Here is a 21,531-nt window from a genome sequence, read left to right as displayed (position 1 = left end):
TAAAAAAAATGGTGTTAAAATGAGAAATTGCTGGTCAACTTTTAACCCTTATAACTCCCTAACAAAAAAAAAATGTGTTTCCAAAATTGTGCTGATGTAAAGTAGACATGTGGGAAATGTTATTTATTAACTATTTTTTGTGACATATCTCTCTGATTTAAGGGAATAAAAATACAAAGTTTGAAAATTGCAAAGATTTAAAAATTTTCGCCATATTTCCGTTTTTTTCATAAATAATCGCAAGTAATATTGAAGAAATGTTACTACTAACATGAAGTACAATATGTCATGAAAAAACAATCTCAGAATCAGCAGGATCTGTTAAAGCATTCCAGAGTTATAACCTCATAAAGTGACAGTGGTCAGAATTGTAAAAATTGGCTCGGTCATTAAGTCCCAAATTGGCTCTGTCAATAAGGGGTTAAAATTAACAGTTGCTGTTTGTTTACAGCCTATGTATGTTCCTTCTGTTAAAGCTCCTACATAGGCTGGTGACAATGTGTACTTGTTTGTGTGCGCGTTTGTGTTTACTTATCGGCTTAGAAATTATGGTGTCTGGCTGACACCTTTTCATTACTAAGCCTAGGGCTAGGTGTTAATGACAGCTGCTGATACTGTCACAGACTTGGTTTGTGGAACCACTGTACCATGGACCATGGAGAGCCTGGAGGGGCGTGATTAAGCAAATGTAACACCCCATGAATTCAGTTGTTACAGTGGTATTGTGTTATGATCTGGTGGCCTAAGAGCAGCATGAGACGTACTCTGGAGAAGGTGGTACCTGTACTGACCGCAGACCCTGAAGATAACACCGCAACTAGAAGTAGCCGTGGAATGTACCTAGCACTCCCTGGACATCTCGACACAGCCGGAGGACTAATTACCCCTAGAGATAGAAAAGGGAAAACTATCTTGCCTCAGAGAAAATTCCCAAAGGATAGGAAGCCCCCCACAAATATTGACTGTGAGAGGAGAGGGAAAAAACATACACAGACTGAAATCAGAATTTAGCAAAGGAGGCCACTTCTAGCTAAATAGAAAGGATAGGACAGAGTACTATGCGGTCAGTATTAAAACACTAGAAAATATCCACCACAGAAAATACAAAAACTCCACAGCTAACTAAAGATATGGAGGGTATATCTGCATCTCCAGAGATACCAGCTTGGCTAAACAACTCCTTATACAGACCAAGCTGGGCAAGACAAAAACATGGGGAAAGAACTGAACAATAAGGCCACAGCATGTGGACAGCAATAAATCAAGGCCAGAACTTATCTTTGATGAAAAGAACTGCAAAGCAGGAGAGACCAGGAAGAGATGTGAATCCTCCAGGAACAATGGACAACTGGCACTGACTAAAGGGTGAAGCAAGACTAAATAGCCCAGTAAGATTTGCAACAAGTGAACACACCTGATAAATGCTGCGATTCAGTGACAGCAGCGCTACCACTTACAACCACCGGAGGGAGCCCAAGAGCAGAATTCACAACAGTATTGCCTTCCTCACGGGAAGGGTGATGCCATGCCTGGAAGCGACAAAGATCCCTTTAACAGGTAACACGTACATACAACACTGTTCTGACTCCAGGCCAGAAGGGGGAGCTCTTGACCCGGTTTGAGCGTAGCTTCCCTATATATTCTGGCTGCAGGAGGAGTTAATAGAGTCTGTGAGGAAAGCTGGAGCTGGGCAGACATGCTGCTCTGGAGCTCCTCACAGGAAAGTCAGGCACATTGTAGGAGACAGTGAGGGGAGAAGTAGCAAAGGAGGAGAGAGAGAGAAACTGGAGTGGAGCTGCGTTTGGGCTCACTCCATGATCTAACGCAGAAACCGAAGGCCGGAATTCCAAGGTTGTGAGGATAACTGTATGCTCCACAGCAGAAACTGGTGGGCAGGAGATTCCAAGTCTCCTGGCCACCATTACACCCGAAGGCACAGCAGCAGATAGAGCCCGGAGTCACCATGAGAAGGGACACCTGTAAAAAGACTCGAGTTGCCTGCCATGCTGGTAGTGCCCACCTAAAGGGACAGAGAGAGAGGACCTTGTACGAAGCCTAAGGCAGCAAGGGACTGAGAACACAGCACCGTAAGGAAGGCCTCCATCCCCACCTGGCTAGGGGGATTCCGAATTGCTTCCAGGCTGCCCGGATTCCAAAGACCACCTGTAACCTGTACCTGAACTGCTTTAGTAAAAGGTAAAGAGACTGCAACCTTGTGTCCTCTAATTCTTTCCTGCACTTCACCATCAACCATCCCTTTTACCAGCTACATCGAGAACCCTGGGGACCAAGCTCTACCTGTGGGGAGCTATACCATCTAAGCTGCAGAACCATCAGCCCCAGAGGACCCCTTTAAGCAGCGTTGGCTACCCCTGGCCAAATACCATAGGTGGCGTCACGAACATTCCTATATTAGACTTTATTCCCATTTTCATTAACCCCCTTTTACTGGACGTCCAGGGCCACGGACCGGGTCACTGCCACTGTGACCACCCCTTTAAATACTGGCACGGTTCCGAGTACCCCACGGTCCTAGCGGGCACTCCACAAACACCTGAAAGTTCACTAGAGCCTCTGATGGTGAGGTTAGACCTGGCTCCCGATGAACGCCAGGTGCCACTCCAGGACACACCAACAGACGCGCAGCAGCTGGATCCAGAGGACAGCCTGGAGGGAGCAGCTGGAAGAGTTTGTATTAGAATGCAGCAGACAGTAAGCATCCGAGTGCAGCAGACAGAGTTCGTATCAGAGTGCAGCAGAAAGTGTTTGTATCAGAGTGCAGCTGATAGGATCTGCAGTAGAGTGCAGCCTGCAGGATCTGCAGTAGAGTGCAGCCTGCAGGATCTGCAGTAGAGTGCAGCCTGCAGGATCTGCAGTTGAGTGCAGCAAGCAGCGTCTGCAGTTGAGTGCAGCAAGCAGGGTCTGCATTAGAGTGCAGTGGGGACTGGTATGCAACCTTACACAACTTAGACTGCGAAACAGGAAGATTGCTCAAGCACCTCCCCAGTGGGGAGGAAGCAATATATCCATAATGACCCACAGCCATTGGCTGGGGAGGAAATAGCAAGTTCACATGCTGGCCCTTTAAGAGGGCGGGAGCGAACGCTCGTGTGCCCTAAGGACATGGCTAGAGGACCAGCTGGCAGCATGCCGTGCATGTGGAAGGGAAGAACTGTCTGTAGCATTGGTGAGTGAAGAGACACGCCGGAGACCCTGTTTGTCAGGGCAGGGATCCGATGTTGTGCTAACAGACACCAAGCCCTAATTCCATGATGCCACTGCATCAGCATGAAAATGGTGGTGTTGAACAAAGAAATTACAGCACAAAACTTTTTTTTAAATATCTTTATTTAGCTCAAAAAACCCTTTATTGCTGTACAAAAACACAAGCAAAAACAAATGTTTTTTCCTGCTAAGAGATGCAAAAACCTTTCAGAAATTTGTGCAAATACTCAACGTGTGCACATATCCTAATAGTGCACATGCTGAATAACAACGAACCTAGTCATGGCCATGCATTTGCTCCTTCCACCCAAGGAACTAAATTTTCAGCCCCAATGATGCCAAGATCTATGGGGGTACAAGTGACTGGACCTCCTGTGATTATACATTTATTTAACCAGAAATAGAATATTTGGTAAATTCTACAAATTATTTTTCATGTGAATCAATTGACTTTTCCAACACTATGAATTAAAAATATCTTAAGAACCTAGAGAGACAGAATGTCTCGTAGTCTTGAGGTTTGACCATTTTGCAATAAGCTCACTTAAAATCATTTGCTAGATGTAAGTAAATATTGGTTGTAACCCTATAGTGGGGGCTATAGCTCACTGACTTTTTTAAATACCTCTCAGGTATACAAATTTATAGGAGATTCTTCTGAAGCAGAAAAGAAAGTCATATATGTGTCAGCAGTCTGGTTAGCTTCCCTTTCCCTTGTCTCAGACAAATTTTGGGTGAATTTGCAGCTCTATGTAAGTATCTCCTATTGTTTTCAGTAATATTAGTTTAGTAATATTTAGTAATATTTAGTAATATAGTAATATTAGTAATATTAGCCTCTCTGCATTGTGTGAACCAGGAAGATATCATCTTGAACCAGGAGGTGAAGGTCCAAATGGAGGGGGAAGTTGAGGAGGAGGTGAAGGTGGTGGTGTGAGTGGAAGAGGCGTAGGTTGAGGAGCTAGCCAACAAGGTTTTTATGGGATTTTTTTATTGATGAGGAGAGCATCAAATGGAGATGTAGCCTTGGTTGATGTTGGTAGTGATGAAGCTGCTGGAGGAAGAGAGAGGGCATAGTTGATATATATTTGTTATGCACCCAAATGAACCACCTTCCTTTGGTGCAAGCAGGCGACTGCACGTTCCGTGTAATTTCTGTCATGGTTCTACCCTCAGTGTATCTGGGATGCAGTTATTGTTAGCACAGCAGTCCAATCTGGTACAGGGGCGTGCTGAGCTGTCGGTGTGTTGATTGATAGCTTGACCATCCAGTCTGAGACTGGGAGTTGCTGGCTGTCTCCAGGTGTTCATTGTCCCAGGTGATTGCCAGGCTACTTAACTGGGCTGTTTCTCCTAGACCTCTGCCAGAAGTACATTCAGCTACTGTGTGGTTTGTTCCTCTGTGCCTTGCGTTCTGTATGTAGATCTTTCATTGCGTGATCTTGGACCTCGTTCTGACCATCCATCTGTTTAAGCCCTTCTGCTGATTCCCTATCTTCCTGTTATTATGACCTCAGAACGTTACCTGACTACGCCTTTGTCTCTTCCTTCTGTTTATGACATACTCTCCTGGCTTCTGACCTTGGATTCCTTGACTATCATGACTCATGGCCTGGCTGTGAGAAGTGACTCAGCATCAGAATTTTGCAGGCCCAAGTACTCTTGGGTGAATTGTGAGGCCAGAAGAAGTAGAGGTAGTTTTAGATTGGCTGAGAGTGCCTTGTGACCCTTTGCTTTGTCTTCCACCCGGTCCCCTGCTGAAAGCACAGATTTGGCACCTAAGACCCATGGGCATGTACCTTGCAAATAACCTTGCAGTAACTTCTGCTCTTTAATGACTCTGCTGGCTGTGGTTGCGTAGGATATCCACCCAGCCTTGCCCAACAAGTGAAAGAGATTGAGTGCACTGATGCCCAATCACATGTTCTAGGATGAGTACGTGGGAAGGGTAGTGCAAAAGGTTAGCGGACCACAGCAGCACATCTCTGATGATAATGATTATGAAACACAGGTGTCAACTGCTGCAGCTTTCTGCTGTGTGTAGACCGGCAAAGAGGGCATGGATGAGGACTGGTTGGAACATCTTGGGGGAGATTAAAAGTATTTATTTTTAGAGCACCATTCATTCCATGGTGCTGTACATGAGGAGAGGTTACATACAAAACACAAATAGAAATTACAATGAACAAACTAATAGTGCCAGACAGGTACCAAGGGGAGAGAACCCTTCCCTTGTGGCATTACATTCTACAGGATAATGGGGAAGGTGACAGTAGGTTCAGGAGTTGCACCAGCTCTGGTGTTTCATGAGGTGGCAGCTGGGATATTGCAGGCTGTAAGCTGTTCCGAAGTCATTGGTTTTCAAGGTCTGCTTGAAAGTTCCAAATGTAGGGAGAATTCCACAGAATTCTACAGGAAGGGGGATACTCAGGAGAAGTCTTGCAGGCAACTGGATGGAGAGCATACAATTGAGTAAGAGCGAAGGAGGTCTTGGGAGGACCAGAGCTTACATGGTTTGAGATATCAGGAGATTAGTTCAGAGACACAGTTTATGGATGAGGCAGATTATGAACAACTTTGTAGGACACTGTTAGTAGCTTGCAGTGGATACTTTGCAGAGTTGGGAGACAATGAAGGGATTTGCAGACGGGAGAAGTAGAAAAGGAGTACTGAGTACAGGAGTGGATTAGTAGGGCAGGAGAGTTAAGGACAGACTGAAGAGGTACAATGATGCAGTGGGGAATGATGAGATCCTACACCCCACATGGAATCAAGGCCATTAGAATGATGTGGGCAGTTCGGAAGAAGGGGTGGTGTTCACGCTGATCCAGCTGCACAGCAAAAGAGGGAGCAGGGTGCAAAAGCACCGTGTCCGGCCCCTAGCCAGTACGTCGGTTTCCTCTATATGAGAAAGCCGTTGTTAGACATCTCACTGTGGCTTATCCCTTAGAAAACAAAAGGATCCACAGGCCAAAATCGGACATGCCAGATTGTTATCTTCCCTGACAATCATCAGTCAGAGGCACTCATACACATTAAACTATCACCTGTCGATATCTCTGTGTTTGGCCAACTTTCGTCTAATGTGGCGTTGCTTTAACTGCAACCTAAAAGTTATGGGTACTTTTAGGTTGTGTGAACAAAATGTCTTTTATTCATCTGCAAACCCTGCAAGTTTTTTATGTGGAAGATGATTCAGACCTTTTTTTTTGCTCTTTTCAGTCATCTTTTCTGATATCTTTATGCAACAATTTTTTTAATTGTATGGCATAAATTATTTCTTTTAACTGCTTGGCGTCTTTGAAAACCTGAAGTGGCTCACAAGACTGAACATATGCTCAGGAATTCGTTTTCACACTGCAGTGCATATATTTATTTTTTGTAGCTTTTATTTAGTGTTTTTTTTTCAGGAAGGTTAACGCGCAGATCCGTTTGAAATAGACGTTGTGTCCATATACCCTTAGGGCTCATACTCACTTGTGCGAGACTCGGATGAGTCTCGCATGGCAATACCCGACACTGCACCTGGCACAGAGGAGCGGAGCGTGCGGCTGCATGTATTCCTATGCGGCCGCACGCTCCGATCTGAGTGCTGGGTGCAGTGCCGGGTATTGCCGTGCGAGACTCATCCGAGTCTCGCGCAAGTGAGTATGAGCCCTTAGTCTGACTTATCAATAGAGGGTTGACCACTTGAAGCGCCTAGAGCTGCATGTGTGCCCTATACAGTATATATGTGTATACTGTATATAATAGATGGCTTAGGCCCCTTTCACACATCAGTTTTTTGCCATCAGTCACAATCCGTTGGCTCGACTGATCCGTCGCAGATTGTGAAAAACTAACTAACGGATCTGGCTAATTGGTTCGGAGCTTGCTCTGTTAAAAAAACGGAATTCATCGTCGGATTCCATCATTTGACGGATCCGGCGCCATAGGCTTCCATTCTAGAAAACGACGGATGGCGACGGATCCGTCGCTGTCCGTTTTTTCAACGTGCACAAAAAAGTTACTTTGTCCGTTGTCTCTTCCGCCGGACAATTTATGATGGATCCGGCGAACGACAAATGAAACGTGAAGCCATCCATCACAATCGGTCGCTAATACAAGTCTATGAGAAAAAAACGGATGTGGCGGCATCAGTCACCGGGTCCGATTTTTTTCAAAATTCGACGGATTGCGACTGATGGCAAAAACTGATGTGCGAAAGAGGCCTTAGAGGGGTTGATTCTCCTGGCAAATTTTCTTTAAGTCAATTTTCCTTTTAATCCTTAAATTTAAATAATTCTTTCTTTCAAGGCACCAATCCCGAGCCGACAGCTCGAGTATGTGTCCTGAGAAAAGATGTGAACGGCACTTTTGGATTTCATTTGCGCATGGAGATAGAACGAGATGGCCATGTTATTCGTCAAGTTGTACCTGGAGGACCAGCTCATCTTGCAGGACTTAAAGATGGAGACCGAGTGCTGCAGATCAATGGGGAATATGTGCATGAACAAGTGCACATTAGGGTGAGATCATGACTCTATTTTCAGTTCAGAATTCAATGTATATGGTGTAATTTATCTGTATACAGTATCAATGGATGAAGATATATCATTTTTTTTCACAAATGAAACCTTACTTTGCTCTAGAAATGCAATACACATATCTGTATTAGTTTTATTGTCCTACAGAATATATTTCATTTTTTCATCAGTCATTTCTAGTACATTTATGAGAACGTGGTGTAACATCAGATTTTATCATCCCTTCTTAGACACCAGAGCAGCAATTGGGCATTATAATGCAGAGATATATTCCAAATATCCTGTCCTATGTTGTCATAAGAAAACATCTTTGCCGTTACCAAAGAAAAACTAAGTGATGATTCTTATAAGAAAGGAGTATTAGGGTATGTTTCCACATTCCGTAAAGGCAGTGCTTTGGACGCAGCAGATATCCGCTCTGTCCAAAGTGCTGCCGGCTTTGTACACACGGTGATTCCGCATGTGTTCATTGAACCGTGCGGAATCACCGCATCCTATACATTGGACGGTGATATTTATCTTGCGAAGACTGAGTATCTCCGCAAGATGAATAGACATGCTGCAGTCTATAAAGACGCGCTGCATGTGCGTATACACAGACCTGCGTCTTTGAACGCATAGTGGAGATGGGATTTCATAAAATCCCCTCCACTATGCTGTAACATCTAGATGCTGCAGATTGGACGTTGTGGCTGTACGCAGCGTCCAATCCGCAGCCAATACTGACTGTGGAAACATACCCTAAAAAGCACTGTTTATTTACCAGTATTTTGGGTATTTGTAACAATATTAAAAATCCCCCTTGTTATAACAAACAGCACATAATCCTGTAAAGTACAAGTATGGCGGGCAGAGTACAGGCAGCTTCTAGCCATAGACATCATTAGCTTATTCTCTCAGTTCTACTGGGATTAGCTTGTCTGTCACATCTTGATTGATGTATGACATTTGTATTTGTTATCTTCACTAACAAGAACAAGTAGTTTAATGTTTTATATATGTCTTGCATTTGTAATGAGAAGATCCACTGAAAATTCAGAAATTCAAACTGCTGGCAAATCAGTGCATACAACGATTAACGCGATGACCCATAGATCCGCACATGCTTATAGGCAAATGTAGTGACATTATGACCGCAGAGCATGACGTAAAAAGCATTAAAAATCAAAAACGGATCATTTTGTTTTTAACAATAGTTCAACATGGGTTAAATGAATAAAATATGCAATTGACATCTCGTCTACCTTGCTCCGATATTGACTCTCTCTAAAGTTTTTACTTCCTTATTCCATGTAAAAATCAGAATTGATAGTCCACAGTTGTTGATATCTTGTAGAGGATGTCTGAAAAGATTATGGGAAATATCGAACGTTCCAGCTTGTGTCCCTTCCTCACAATATCATTTCATCCACTGAGGATTCTTGAGTTTTTATTTACTGCTCAACATGGTACAAAGATATACTTTTCCTGGTTGTATGTCAAAAGACACAGGAAATTCTGACAAGTGCCGCTTATCCAGTCAAATGCACAGCAGGCTTTTCTTAGCATCTGGCTGAAAATGCTGGAAAATACATGCTAATATCATGATGAAAAAGCATATAAACAGGGGAGAATTTGTGATAATATTTGCTCCAGAAATTTGGTGCATTTTGGGTTATTTTTAGTTGTTAGATACATCTAATAATAAATTCCTCCCATAATATATTTTGATAGAATTAAGCTCTTGTGACATCAGCCCTTATGATTACAGCATGCATGTGTATTATTCTGAAATCATGCTACATAATCATTCAAGTCCACAGGAACACTGTGCTGACACTATAGCAATAGAGTATAACTTGTAAATACACTGGCCTACATAATAGTCATATACAAGCTATAGCGTAAACTTATAAAATAGTTTCATATCATCACAATAGAACACAGTCTATAAATACAAATGGCATCAACAGAATATTACAGTCTGTAAAGAAACAACATATTAGAATATCCACTGCAAATTCACAGTCATACATAAATCATCACAATAGAATATCTCCAAAAAGCAAAGATAACCCTGCCAGACAGATAAATGTAATCCCAGGCTTAACAGCTCCTACTGGAAATACAAAATAATGTGTCTCTGCATGTCAATGGGCTACAGAGTATAGCATTCTAGTAAAGGGGTTGTCCACTACTATGAAACTGATAACCTTTCCCAAAGATGGCTCCTCAATATCATATCAGAGGGGATCTATCAGCCAGCACCCCCACTGATTCACTGTTTCCAGCTTTGGCTGTGCTCTGCTCTATTTACATCTGCCAGATCTGTTAACAGCTGATCGGTGGGGATACTGTGTGTCCGACTCCCACCGATGTGATACCTTTGACCTGAACTAAGTACAGTGGTGGAAATAAGCATTTGATCCCTTGCTGATTTTGTACGTTTGCCCACTGACAAAGACATGAACCGTCTATAATTTTAACCCCTTTCTGACCTCGGACGGGATAGTACGTCCGAGGTCAGATACCCCGCTTTGATGCAGGGCTCCGGCGGTGAGTCCGCATCAAAGCCGGGACATGTCAGCTGTTTTGAACAGCTGACATGTGCCCGCAATAGCGGCGGATGAAATCGCGATTCACCTGCCGCTATTAACTAGTTAAATGCCGCTGCCAAACGCTGACAACGGCATTTAACCGGCGCTTCCGGCCGGGCGGCCGGAAATGATCGCATCGCCGACCCCCGTCACATGATCGGGGGTCAGCGATGCGTCAGAATAGTAACCATAGAGGTCCTTGAGACCTCTATGGTTACTGATCCCGGCCTGCTGTGAGCACCACCCTGTGGTCGGCGCTCATAGCACACCTGCAATTCTGCTGCATAGCAGCGATCTGATGATCGCTGCTATGTAGCAGAGGCGATCGAGTTGTGCCAGCTTCTAGCCTCCTATGGAGGCTATTGAAGCATGGCAAAAGTAAAAAAAAAAAAAAAAAAACGTTAAAAAAATGTGAAAAAAAATAAAAATAAATAAAAGTTTAAATCACCCCCCTTTTGCCCCATTCAAAATAAATCAATAAAAAAAATCAAACCTACACATATTTGGTATCGCCGCGTTCAGAATCGCCCGATCTATCAATAAAAAAAAGCATTAACCTGATCGCTAAACAGCGTAGCGAGCAAAAAAATCAAAGCGCCAGAATTACGTTTTTTTGGTCGCCTCGACATTGCATTAAAATACAATAACGGGCGATCAAAAGAACGTATCTGCGCCGAAGTGGTATCATTAAAAACGCCAGCTCGGCACGCAAAAAATAAGCCCTCAACCGACCCCAGATCACGAAAAATGGAGACGCTATGGGTATCGGAAAATGGCACAATTTTTTTTTTTAGCAAAGTTTGGAATTTTTTTTCACCACATAGATAAAAAATAACCTAGTCATGTTAGGTGTCTATAAACTCATAATGACCTGGAGAATCATAATGGCCTGTCAGTTTTAGCATTTAGTGAACCTAGCAAAAAAGCCAAACAAAAAACAAGTGTGGGATTGCACTTTTTTGCAATTTCACCGCACTTGGAATTTTTTTTCCGTTTTCTAGTACATGACATGCTAAAACCAATGATGTCGTTCAAAAGTACAACTCATCCCGCAAAAAATAAGCCCTCACATGGCCATATTGATGGAAAAATATAAAAGTTATGGCTCTGGGAAGGAGGGGAGCGAAAAACGAGCACGGAAAAACGAAAAATCCCAAGGTCATGAAGGGGTTAAGGGTAGGTTAATTTTAAGATTGAGAGATAGAATTTCAAAAATAAAATCCAGAAAATAACATTGTATAAATTATATACATTAATTTGCATTTTGTAGTGAGAAATAAGTATTTGATCCCTCTGGCAAAGAAGACTGAATACTTGGTGGCGAAACTATTGTTGGCAAGTCAGAGACTTTTTTGTAGCTGATAATGAGGTTTGCGCACATGTCAGGAGGAATTTTGGTCCACTCCTCTTTGCAGATCATCTCTAAATCATTAAGATTTTGAGGCTGTCAATTGGCAACTTGGAGCTTCAAGTCCCTCCATAAGTTTTCTATGGGATTAAGGTCTTTTTGAGCCACTTCTTTGTTGTCTTGGCTGTATGTTTGGGGTTATTGTCTTGCTGGTAGACCCAGCCACAACCCATTTTTAATGTCCTGGTGGAGGGAAGGAGGTTGTCACTCAGGATTTTACTGTACATGGCTCCATCCATTCTCCCATTGATGCAGTGAAGTAGTCCTGTGCCCTTAGCAGAGAAACACCCCCAAAACATAATGTTTCCACCTCCATCCTTGACAGTGGGGTTGGTGTTCATTGGGTTATAGGCAGCATTTCTCTTCTTCCAAACATGGCGAGTTGAGTTAATGCCAAAGATCTTAATTTTTGTCTCATGTGACCCAGCACCTTCTCCCAATCACTCAGAGAATCATCCAGGTGTTTATTGGCAAGCTTCAGACGGGCCTGCACATGTGCCTTCTTGAGCAGGGGGACCTTGCGAGCACTGCAGGATTTTAAAGGGAATCTGTCACCTTATTTTGGCCCTATGTACTGCGGTCACCGCCATCAGAGGCTTATCTACAGTATTCTGTAATGCTGTAGATAAGCCCCTGATGTAACCTGAAAGTTTAGAAAAACAAGTTAGCTTATACTCACCCAGGGGCGTTCCCGGTGCGGTCCAATGGGCGTCGCGGTCCGGGTCTGGCGCCTCCCATCTTCATTCGATGACGTCCTCTTCTTCACTTCCTTCCGCGGCTCCTGCGCAGGCGTGCTTTATCTGCCCTGTTGACAGCAGCGTAAAGTATTGCAGTGTGCAGGCGCCGGGCCTCTCTGACCTTTCCCAGCACCTGCGCACTTCAGTTCTTTGCTCTTTTTTAACTGAGCATGCTTTGATTTTTTTAGGATACTTTAGCCAGCCCCCCTAGTCAGATCCATTGAAAAAACGGATCCGTCGCATCAGTTTTTCACAATCTGTGACGGATCCGTTGAGCCAACGGATTGTGACTGATGGCAAAAAACTGATGTGTGAAAGGGGCCTTTAACCGCTTCTTCACAGTATCTTTTGCTGGCTGTTTTTTGTCTACTCTTTCCCTTACCATCGGAGTTCCTAAGGATCATTCTGAGGCCGGCCTCACACTAGCGAGTTTTACGGACGTATGAGCGCATAAACTACATCCGTAAAATTCGCATTACACACGGCCCAATGAATCTCTATGGCCCAGCTCCTATCTGCCGTATATTACGCATCCGTAATATACGGTCTTGTACGGCCGTAGAAAATCGCAGCATGCTGCGTTTGTCACCGTATTGCGCAAAAAAAATCGCCAATGAAAGTCTATGGGGGCGAGAAAAATACGGATTCCACACGGACCAGCAGTGTGACTTGCGAGAAATACGCTGCGGTGTTAGTAAAAAGCCGGTAATTCAATTGCCGGCTTTTCATTTTTCCTTCACAAACCCGACAGGATATGAGACATGGTTTACATACAGTAAACCATCTCATATCCCTTTTTTTTTGCATATTCCACACTACTAATGTTAGTAGTGTGTATGTGCAAAATTTGGGCGCTGTAGCTTGTAAAATAAAGGGTTAAATGGCGGAAAAAATTGGTGTGGGCTCCCGCGCAATTTTCTCCGCCAGAGTGGTAAAGCCAGTGACTGAGGGCAGATATTAATAGCCTAGAGAGGGTCCATGGTTATTGGACCCCCCCTGGCTACAAACATCTGCCCCCAGCCACCCCAGAAAAGGCACATCTGGAAGATGCGCCTATTCTGGCACTTGGCCACTCTCTTCCCACTCCCGTGTAGCGGTGGGATATGGGATAATGAAGGGTTAATGTCACCTTGCTATTGTAAGGTGACATTAAGCCAGATTAATAATGGAGAGGCGTCAATTATGACACCTATCCATTATTAATCCAATAGTACTAAATGGTTAATAAAACACACACACATGATTACAAAGTATTTTAATGAAATAAAGACACATGTTGTTGTAATATTTTATTAGACTCTTAATCCACCTGAAGACCCTCGTTCTGTAACAAAGTTAAAAAAAATAAACAACAATATTCCATACCTTCCGTTGTTATGTCCCACGATGTAAATCCATCTGAAGGGGTTAAATCATTTTACAGCCAGGAGCTGTGCTAATGCACTTGCTCGTGCCTGTAAACCCCCAGGTACTGAAAGGAAAGCTGGGTGATCTGTAGTTACCTTGAGTCGCGGTGATGCACCCTCTGCTGGATGTCCTCATGAACTGGAGCCTTGGAAAAGTTCCCACACTCGAGTTCATATGAGGACAAATCAGCAGATTTGGTTTCCAGTGACATCTCCATGCTGATGACACCAAATTATACAACTCTTCACCTGATATCTTCCCAACTTTAATACAAAATACCAGGTATTGTCTGTCTGCTGTCTCTAACATCATGATCTCCCTCTATCTGAAACTGAATCTCTCCAAAACTGGACTCCTTGTGTTTCCTCCCTCTAATAACCTACCTATAACAGACTTTGTAATTTCCTTGGATTGTGCAACCATAACTCTCAAGCAGCAAACTCGCTGTCTTGTGGTCATATTTGACACAGAACTTTCCTTTATTCCTTATATTCAATCACTCACTCACACGTGTCACTTTCACCTTAAAAACATTTCCAGAATCTGACCTTATCTGACCTTTGAAACTGCAAAAACTCTTAAGGCCCCGTCTCACATAGCGAGATCGCTAGCGATATCGCTGCTGAGTCACAAGTTTTGTGACGCAACAGTGACCTCAGTAGCGATCTCGCTATGTGTGACACGTACCAGCGATCAGGCCCCTGCTGTGAGATCGCTGGTCGTGTCGGAATGGCCTGGACCTTTTTTTGGTCGTTGAGGTCCCGCTGACATCGCTGAATCGGTGTGTGTGACACCGATCCAGCGATGTCTTCACTGGTAACCAGGGTAAACATCGGGTTACTAAGCGCAGGGCCGCGCTTAGTAACCCGATGTTTACCCTGGTTACCAGCGTAAATGTAAAAAAAAACAAACACTACATACTTACATTCTGATGTCTGTCAGGTCCCTTGCCGTCTGTTTCCTGCTCTGACTGTGAGCGCCGGCCGTAAAGTGAGAGCACAGCACAGCAGTGACGTTACCGCTGCGCTCTGCTCTCACTGTACGTCGGCACTGTCAGAGCAGAAAGCAGACGGCAAGGGACCTGACGGACATCAGATGGTGAGTATGTACGTTTTTTTTTTTTTTTACATTTACGCTGGTAACCAGGGTAAACATCGGGTTACTAAGCGCGGCCCTGCGCTGGTTACCCGGGTGCTGCAGGGGGACTTCGGCATCATTGAAGACAGTTTCAACGATGCCGAAGTCGTTCCCCTGATCGATGGTCGCTGGAGAGAGCTGTCTGTGTGACAGCTTCCCAGCGACCACACAACGACTTACCAACGATCACGGCCAGGTGGTATCGCTGGTCGTGATCGTTGGTAAATCGCTATGTGAGACGGGGCCTTTACTGCTGCTCTTATTTACTCTTGTCTGGACTGCTGCAGCTCTCTTCTGATAGGTCTCCCTCCTACCAAACTTTCTCCTCTACAATAATAATCTTTATTTTTATATAGCGCTAACATATTCCTCAGCGCTTTACAGTTTGCACACATCATCATCATCATCGCTGTCCCCGATGGGGCTCACAATCTAAATACCCTATTAGTATGTCTTTGGATTGTGGGAGGAAACTGGACTACCCAGAGGAAACCCACGGGGAGAACATACAAACTCCTTGCAGATGTTGTCCTTGGTGGGATTTGGACCCAGGACTCCAACCCTGCAAGGCTGCTGTGCTAACCACTGAGCCAACGTGCTGCCCAGCGATCCATCCTGATCCATAGTGAATGCAGCAGCCAGGGTCCTATTTTTGTCCAGCCACTACACAGATGCCACTTCAGTCACTACACCAGTTACCCATTTGCTACAGAATCAAATATAAACTCATCTCTCTCATCAGCAAAGCTCTCCACAGTTCTGCACCATCCTATATCTCCTCTCTCATTTCTGTCTATTGCCCTATGTGTGCCCTCCATTCTGCAACTGATCTACGACTAACATCATACATAATTCAAACCTCGCACATCCGTCTCTCGTGCTGCGCCAGTCTACTGGAATGCACTACCCCAAATGATCCGACTGACACCTAGCCCCCATGTTTTTAAGCATGTTTTAAAATACATCATTTTAGGAAAGCTTATCACTAGTGATGAGCGAGTATACTCGTTGCTTGGGTGGTCTCCGAGTTTTCATGACTGCTCGGGGATTTAGTTTTCATCGCCACAGCTGAATGATTTACAGCTACTAGCCAGACTGAGTACATGTGGGGGTTGCCTGGTTGCTAGGGAATGCCCACATGTAATCAAGCTGTCTAGTAGCAGCAAATCATCTAGCTGCGGCAAGGAAAACTAAATCTCCGAGCAGTCATAAATACTCAGAGACCACCCGAGCGTGCTTGGGAAAACACAAACAGCGATTATACTCTCTCATCACTACTTATCACCTCAACTCACTAACCTAATGCTCCCCTTTTCCCTCTTTGTAAGTGTTAATCATAATCAGCTCTTTCCTATTCATTTGTCTCCATGTCCTCCATGCATCCAATACCACTTGGTAACTGCACTTATACAGATCCTGGCTGGTGGCTGATTTACAACAGTTCTGCAAAGATGAGTGGGCCAAAATTCCTCCAGAGCATTGTAAAAGATTCATTGCCAGTTATCGCAAAAGTTTCATTGCATTTGTTGCTGCTAAGTGAGGCCATACAAGTTATTAGGTTTAGGAGCAATCACTTTTTCACACAGGGCCCTGTAGGTTTGGATTTCTTTTTCCCCTAATACTAAAGAAGTTCACTGAAAAACTGCATTTTGTGTTCACTTGTGTTATCTTTGTCTAATATCTAAATTTGTTTGGTGATTTGAAAACATTTAAGTGTGACTAACATGCAAAAGAATAGGAAATCCGGAATTAGGCGAACACTTTTTCGCACAACTGTACATTGTGATGCTAGTGGGTTGCCCGCCAGGGCAGTAGAGATACTCGGTACCGGGTACGGTCGCAGTTAAAGGGGTGGTCACGGTGGCAGCGACCTGATCCGTGGCCCTGGGTGCTCAAGTAAAGGGGGAAAGGTCTTTTAAAGGGAGTAGTAATAAAGTTTGTGTTTGTGATGCCACCTGTGGTTCTCGGACAGAGTGGACCTACACTGCTTAAAGGGGTCCTCTGGGGTGATGTTACTGCAACATAGATGGTGACGCTTCCTACAGGTGAAGCTGGGTCCCCAGGGCTCCCAGTGTAGTGGGCAAGGATGGTGGGTTGCCGGTAAATAATAGGAGGACACAGAGTTGCAGTCTTTACCTGGTTTACTGTTGTTGTAGTCAGTCTCAGTCTAGGGTACCAGCAACAGGTGTAGATGGAGTCCAGGCAGCCTGAAGACAGGTGGAAACCCCTTTGACAGGTCAGGTTGGGAGCCTTCCATTTTGCGCTGATTATTAGTCCCTTGCTGCCTGTAGTGTCCTGACGTGGTCCTCTTCTCTCCTGTCCTGGGACAGTGCACGGTAGGCAACTTGAGCCGTTTCTCTGAGGTCTCTTTATATGGTGACTCCAGGCTCTGGAATGCTGCTGTACCTTAGGTTTTATGTGGGCAGGTTACTTTCAGTTCTCTGCCCTCTGGTTCTGCTGTGGGACTTGCAGTTCCACACAGCCTCAGGCTCCCGGTGCCTGGTTTCTGCGCTCAGCTTTGAGGGGCCCAACCGAAGCCTCCTCAAGTTCCTCTGTTCCTCTCTACTCCTTCACTGTCTCTTGTCTCTACCAGACTCTTTAACCCCTCCTCCAGACCAGGATGTATATATCAGGGAATCTCCCCTTAAACTGGGTTTAGAGCTCCCCCTACTAGCCTGTAGTCAGAATATGTTGCATGTAAGATTACCTGCCAAAGGGATCCCTCCCGTTTCGAGGCATGGCATTACCCTCCCGGTAAGGAGAGAGGAAGGCAGCACCACTGTGGTATCCGAACTCCTTGGTTGCCACACTAGTCACTTCTCACGTCCAAGCCGTGAGTTAGAATAGTCAAGGAGTCCAAGGTCAGAAGCCAGGCGGGTACGTCGTAAACAGAAGGAAGAGAAAAAAGCGTGGTCAGGTTACGTTCTGAGGTCAGAATACCAGAAGGATAAGGGTAAGTTCAGACAGGGCGTTTTTGCTGCATATTTTTTTCTGCAGCAAAACCTGATCATCTTGGCAGGAAAGAAGCTGTGCCAAAAATGCAAGTTTAGGTGTGTTTTTGCCGCTTTTTTTTCATGCGTTTTTTCTCTTTGTGCATGCCAATAAAGTTGAGTGCACACAGAGAAAAAACACAACTTCCTGTAGATAGATAGAATGAATAGACAGAATAGATAGATTGATAGAATAGATAGAATAGAATAGATACTTTACCTGCGGTATCCTCTTCCCCGGCATTTTCCCACAGTGCAGAGGTTACCTCCGTTCAGGCTGTGAGAGAGCGCAGGCTTGGTGACGTCACCGCTAGTTACTGAGCCTGTGCCCGCTCTGTCTCATTCATTCCCCAGTCACTTACAGCCGGGAGCGGTCGTATTAGCAGCACTCCCGGTTGTAAGCTTTATCTCCTCCAGATACTGCGTGGGACGCTCGTTATATTGGACTACGACGGATCAGGGAGTATACTTTTGATTTTTTTATTTTATCTTTATTACAGAAGAGGGCTTTGCTTTGGAATGGCAAAACTGTGTGTTGTTTTATTTCGTTAAAAGACTTTTTTATGCGTGTGTGTGTTTATTTTACCCTTTAGCAAGTATAGGATTAGTAATGGATAGGTGTCTTATTGACACCTCTCCATTACTAAGCCGGCTTAATGTCACCTTACAATAGCAAGGTGACATTATCCCCTCATTACCTAGCTTGCCACTGCTACAGGGCAAGTGGGAAGAGCCTGTGTAACAGGCCAGATTAAACCCCCCGCCCAGAATATACCCTGGGTTAAAGTGGCCTAGGCCAGATTATACCCTGGGTATATTCTGGCCTAGCCCAAACTATGCCCCGGGGTATAAATTGGACTAGTCCAGTTTATACCCCTCTGGGCCAGATTATACCCCGGGTATATTCTGGCCTAGCCCAAACTATACCCCGGGATACAAATTGGACTAGTCCAGATTATACCCCTCCAGGTCAGAATATACCCCAGCTGCTGTAGATCAGATTTTTCAGCCTTTTGAGAACCATTGAGTGATATAATCAATAACGGAACCACAGGCAGCAAACGGTGCCCCAGGCAGCGCACAGGGCCCAAGGCAGCGCACAAGGCCCAAGGCAGCGCACAGTGCCCCAGGCAGCACACAGGCGCCCCAGGCAGCACACAGGGCCCCACGCAGCGCACAGGGCCCCAGGCAGCGCACAGGGCCCCAGGCAGAGTACGGGGCCCCAGGGAGCGCATAGGGCCCCAGGCAGTGCACGGGGCCCCAGGCAGCGCACAGGGCCCCAGGCAGCCCACAGGGGCCCCAGGCAGCCCACAGGGCCCCAGGCAGCCCACAGGGCCCCAGGCAGCGTACAGGGGCCCCAGGCAGCACACAGGGGCTCCAAACAGTGCACAGTGCCCCAGGCAGTGCGCAGGACCCCAAGCAGCCCACAGGGGCCTCAGGCAGCACAGAGGGGCCCCAGGCAGCACAGAGGGGCACCAGGAAGAGCACAGGGGCCCCAGGCAGCGCACCGGGCAACATACCCCTCTGGGCCAGATTATACCCCGGGTATATTCTGGCCTAGCCCAAACTATACCCCGGGGTACAAATTGGACTAGTCCAGATTATACCCCTCCAGGTCAGAATATACCCCAGCTGCTGTAGATCAGATTTTTCAGCCTTTTGAGAACCATTGAGTGATACAATCAATAACGGAGCCCCAGGCAGCAAACGGGGCCCCAGGCAGCGCACAAGGCCCCAGGCAGCACACAGGCAGCCCCAGGCAGCGCACAGGGCCCCAGGCAGAGTACAGGGCCCCAGGCACACACAGGGGCCCCAGGGAGCGCACAGGGCCCCAGGCAGCGCACAGGGCCCCAGGCAGACCACAGGGCTCCAGGCAGACCACAGGGCTCCAGGCAGCCCACAGGAGCCTCAGGCAGCACACAGGAGCCTCAGGCAGCACATGGGGCCCTGGCAGAACACAGGGCCCCAGGCAGCGCACAGGGCCCCAGGCAGCACACAGGGGCCCCAGGCAGCACACGGGGCCTCAGGCAGCGCACGGGGCCCCAGGCAGCGCACAGGGGCCCCAGGCAGCACAGAGGGGCCCCAGGCAGCACACAGGGGCCTCAGGCAGCGCACAGGGGCCACAGGAAGAGCACAGGGGCCCAGGCAGCGCACAGGGCAACAGGCAGCACAGAGGGGCCCCAGGAAGAGCACAGGGGCCCCAGGAAGTGCACGGGGCCCCAGGCAGTGCACAGGACCCCAGGCAGCCCACAGGGGCCCCAGGAAGCCTGCAGGGCCCCAGGCAGCGCACAGGGGCCCCAGGCATCACACGGGGCCCCTGGCAGAACACAGGGCCCCAGGCAGCACACAGGAGCCCCAGGCAGCACACAGGACCCCAGGCAGCCCACAGGGGGTCCCAGATAGCGCACAGGGGGGCAGAGACAGTGAGCAAGGGGGTAAGAGCGTGCAAGGGGGGGAAATAGACAGAGTGCATGTCCCCTGTGCGCTGTCTGGGACCCCCTGTTCGCTATCTGGGACCCACTGTACGCAGTCTGGGACCCCCTTTGCGATATCTGGGGCCTTGAGTATATCACTCAATCCTGTAAGGCTAGTTTCACATTTGCATACAGCCGTGCGCATGCGTACGCTCTCAGTGAAGCCTTGACCACTGCTGCGCCCCACCGGTTAAGCTCCGCCCACGTTCTTTTGACGGTGCTGCAACCCACGGCGAAGGCAACAAGTTGGATTTTCTTGTGTTCACCGAATTGTCAAAACAACGCATGCGGACGCAAACGCAAACATCCGCAGGGCCTGTGTACCCAATGATAATGATAGGGTACGCAGGCCGCATGCGTACCTGGGCGGAGCTTAACTGGTGGGCGTGGCAGTGGGCGGGGCTTCACTAAGAGCGTACACAGCCGTGCGCAAATGTGAAACTAGCCTAAGATGTCTAGGGCCCCTGTGCGATGTTCGATGTCTGGGGCCCCTATGCAATGTCTGGGGCCCTGTTCTTGAGTACCTCACTCAATGGTTCTCATAAGCGTGAAAAATCTGATCTACAGCAGCAGGGGTATATTCTGGCCTGGAGGAGTATAATCTAGCCTAGGTATAATATACCCATGGTCTATACTCCTCTAGGGCAGAATATTAGTGTGGTTTTGCTGCTGTAGTGCTACAGTATATATAGATGCACATACACAAACCATATACCATTTCATGTGGCTTTTGTCAGATTTTCATGCAGTCTGCAGCAGATTTCCCTCTTCCACGTGACACAGAGAAATCTGCTGTGCTTCTGCAAAAAAAAAATCAAAATCGTTGGGATGCGGATTTTGATGCAGATTGACTGCTGATTTTTTCCCTGTTGAAAATCAGCAGCAAATCTAGTGCAAGGGAAAGGGTGGACTAGACTTCTAGCATGTGTTGGAGGCATTACATGGAACTGATAGTAGATGGTGCAGTTCCATCAGTGCATAGTTAATGTTATATGTTGTAACTTGTTATGTATGTTTCTCCCTGCTCTCTATAATATGCAGCTTAAGTTCT

At 46.3% G+C, this 21,531-nt stretch overlaps 1 protein-coding gene across 1 annotated transcript in view; it reads left to right on the top strand.

Annotated features, from left to right (window-relative positions):
* Positions 1 to 21,531, top strand: part of NHERF4 (NHERF family PDZ scaffold protein 4) — a 247,570-nt gene that overhangs the window by 128,793 nt on the left and 97,246 nt on the right. The window contains exon 4 of the mRNA XM_077250577.1: positions 7,522 to 7,733. Within this exon, the coding sequence (XP_077106692.1) occupies positions 7,522 to 7,733 (212 nt within the window). The remainder of the gene's footprint in view (positions 1 to 7,521; positions 7,734 to 21,531) is intronic.

Source organism: Ranitomeya variabilis, chromosome 4 (genome assembly GCF_051348905.1).
Source record: "Ranitomeya variabilis isolate aRanVar5 chromosome 4, aRanVar5.hap1, whole genome shotgun sequence".
In the NCBI taxonomy this organism is placed as follows: domain Eukaryota; kingdom Metazoa; phylum Chordata; class Amphibia; order Anura; family Dendrobatidae; genus Ranitomeya; species Ranitomeya variabilis.
Note: the sequence above shows the minus strand (reverse complement) of the source record. Positions and strands in the feature narration are given on the sequence as shown.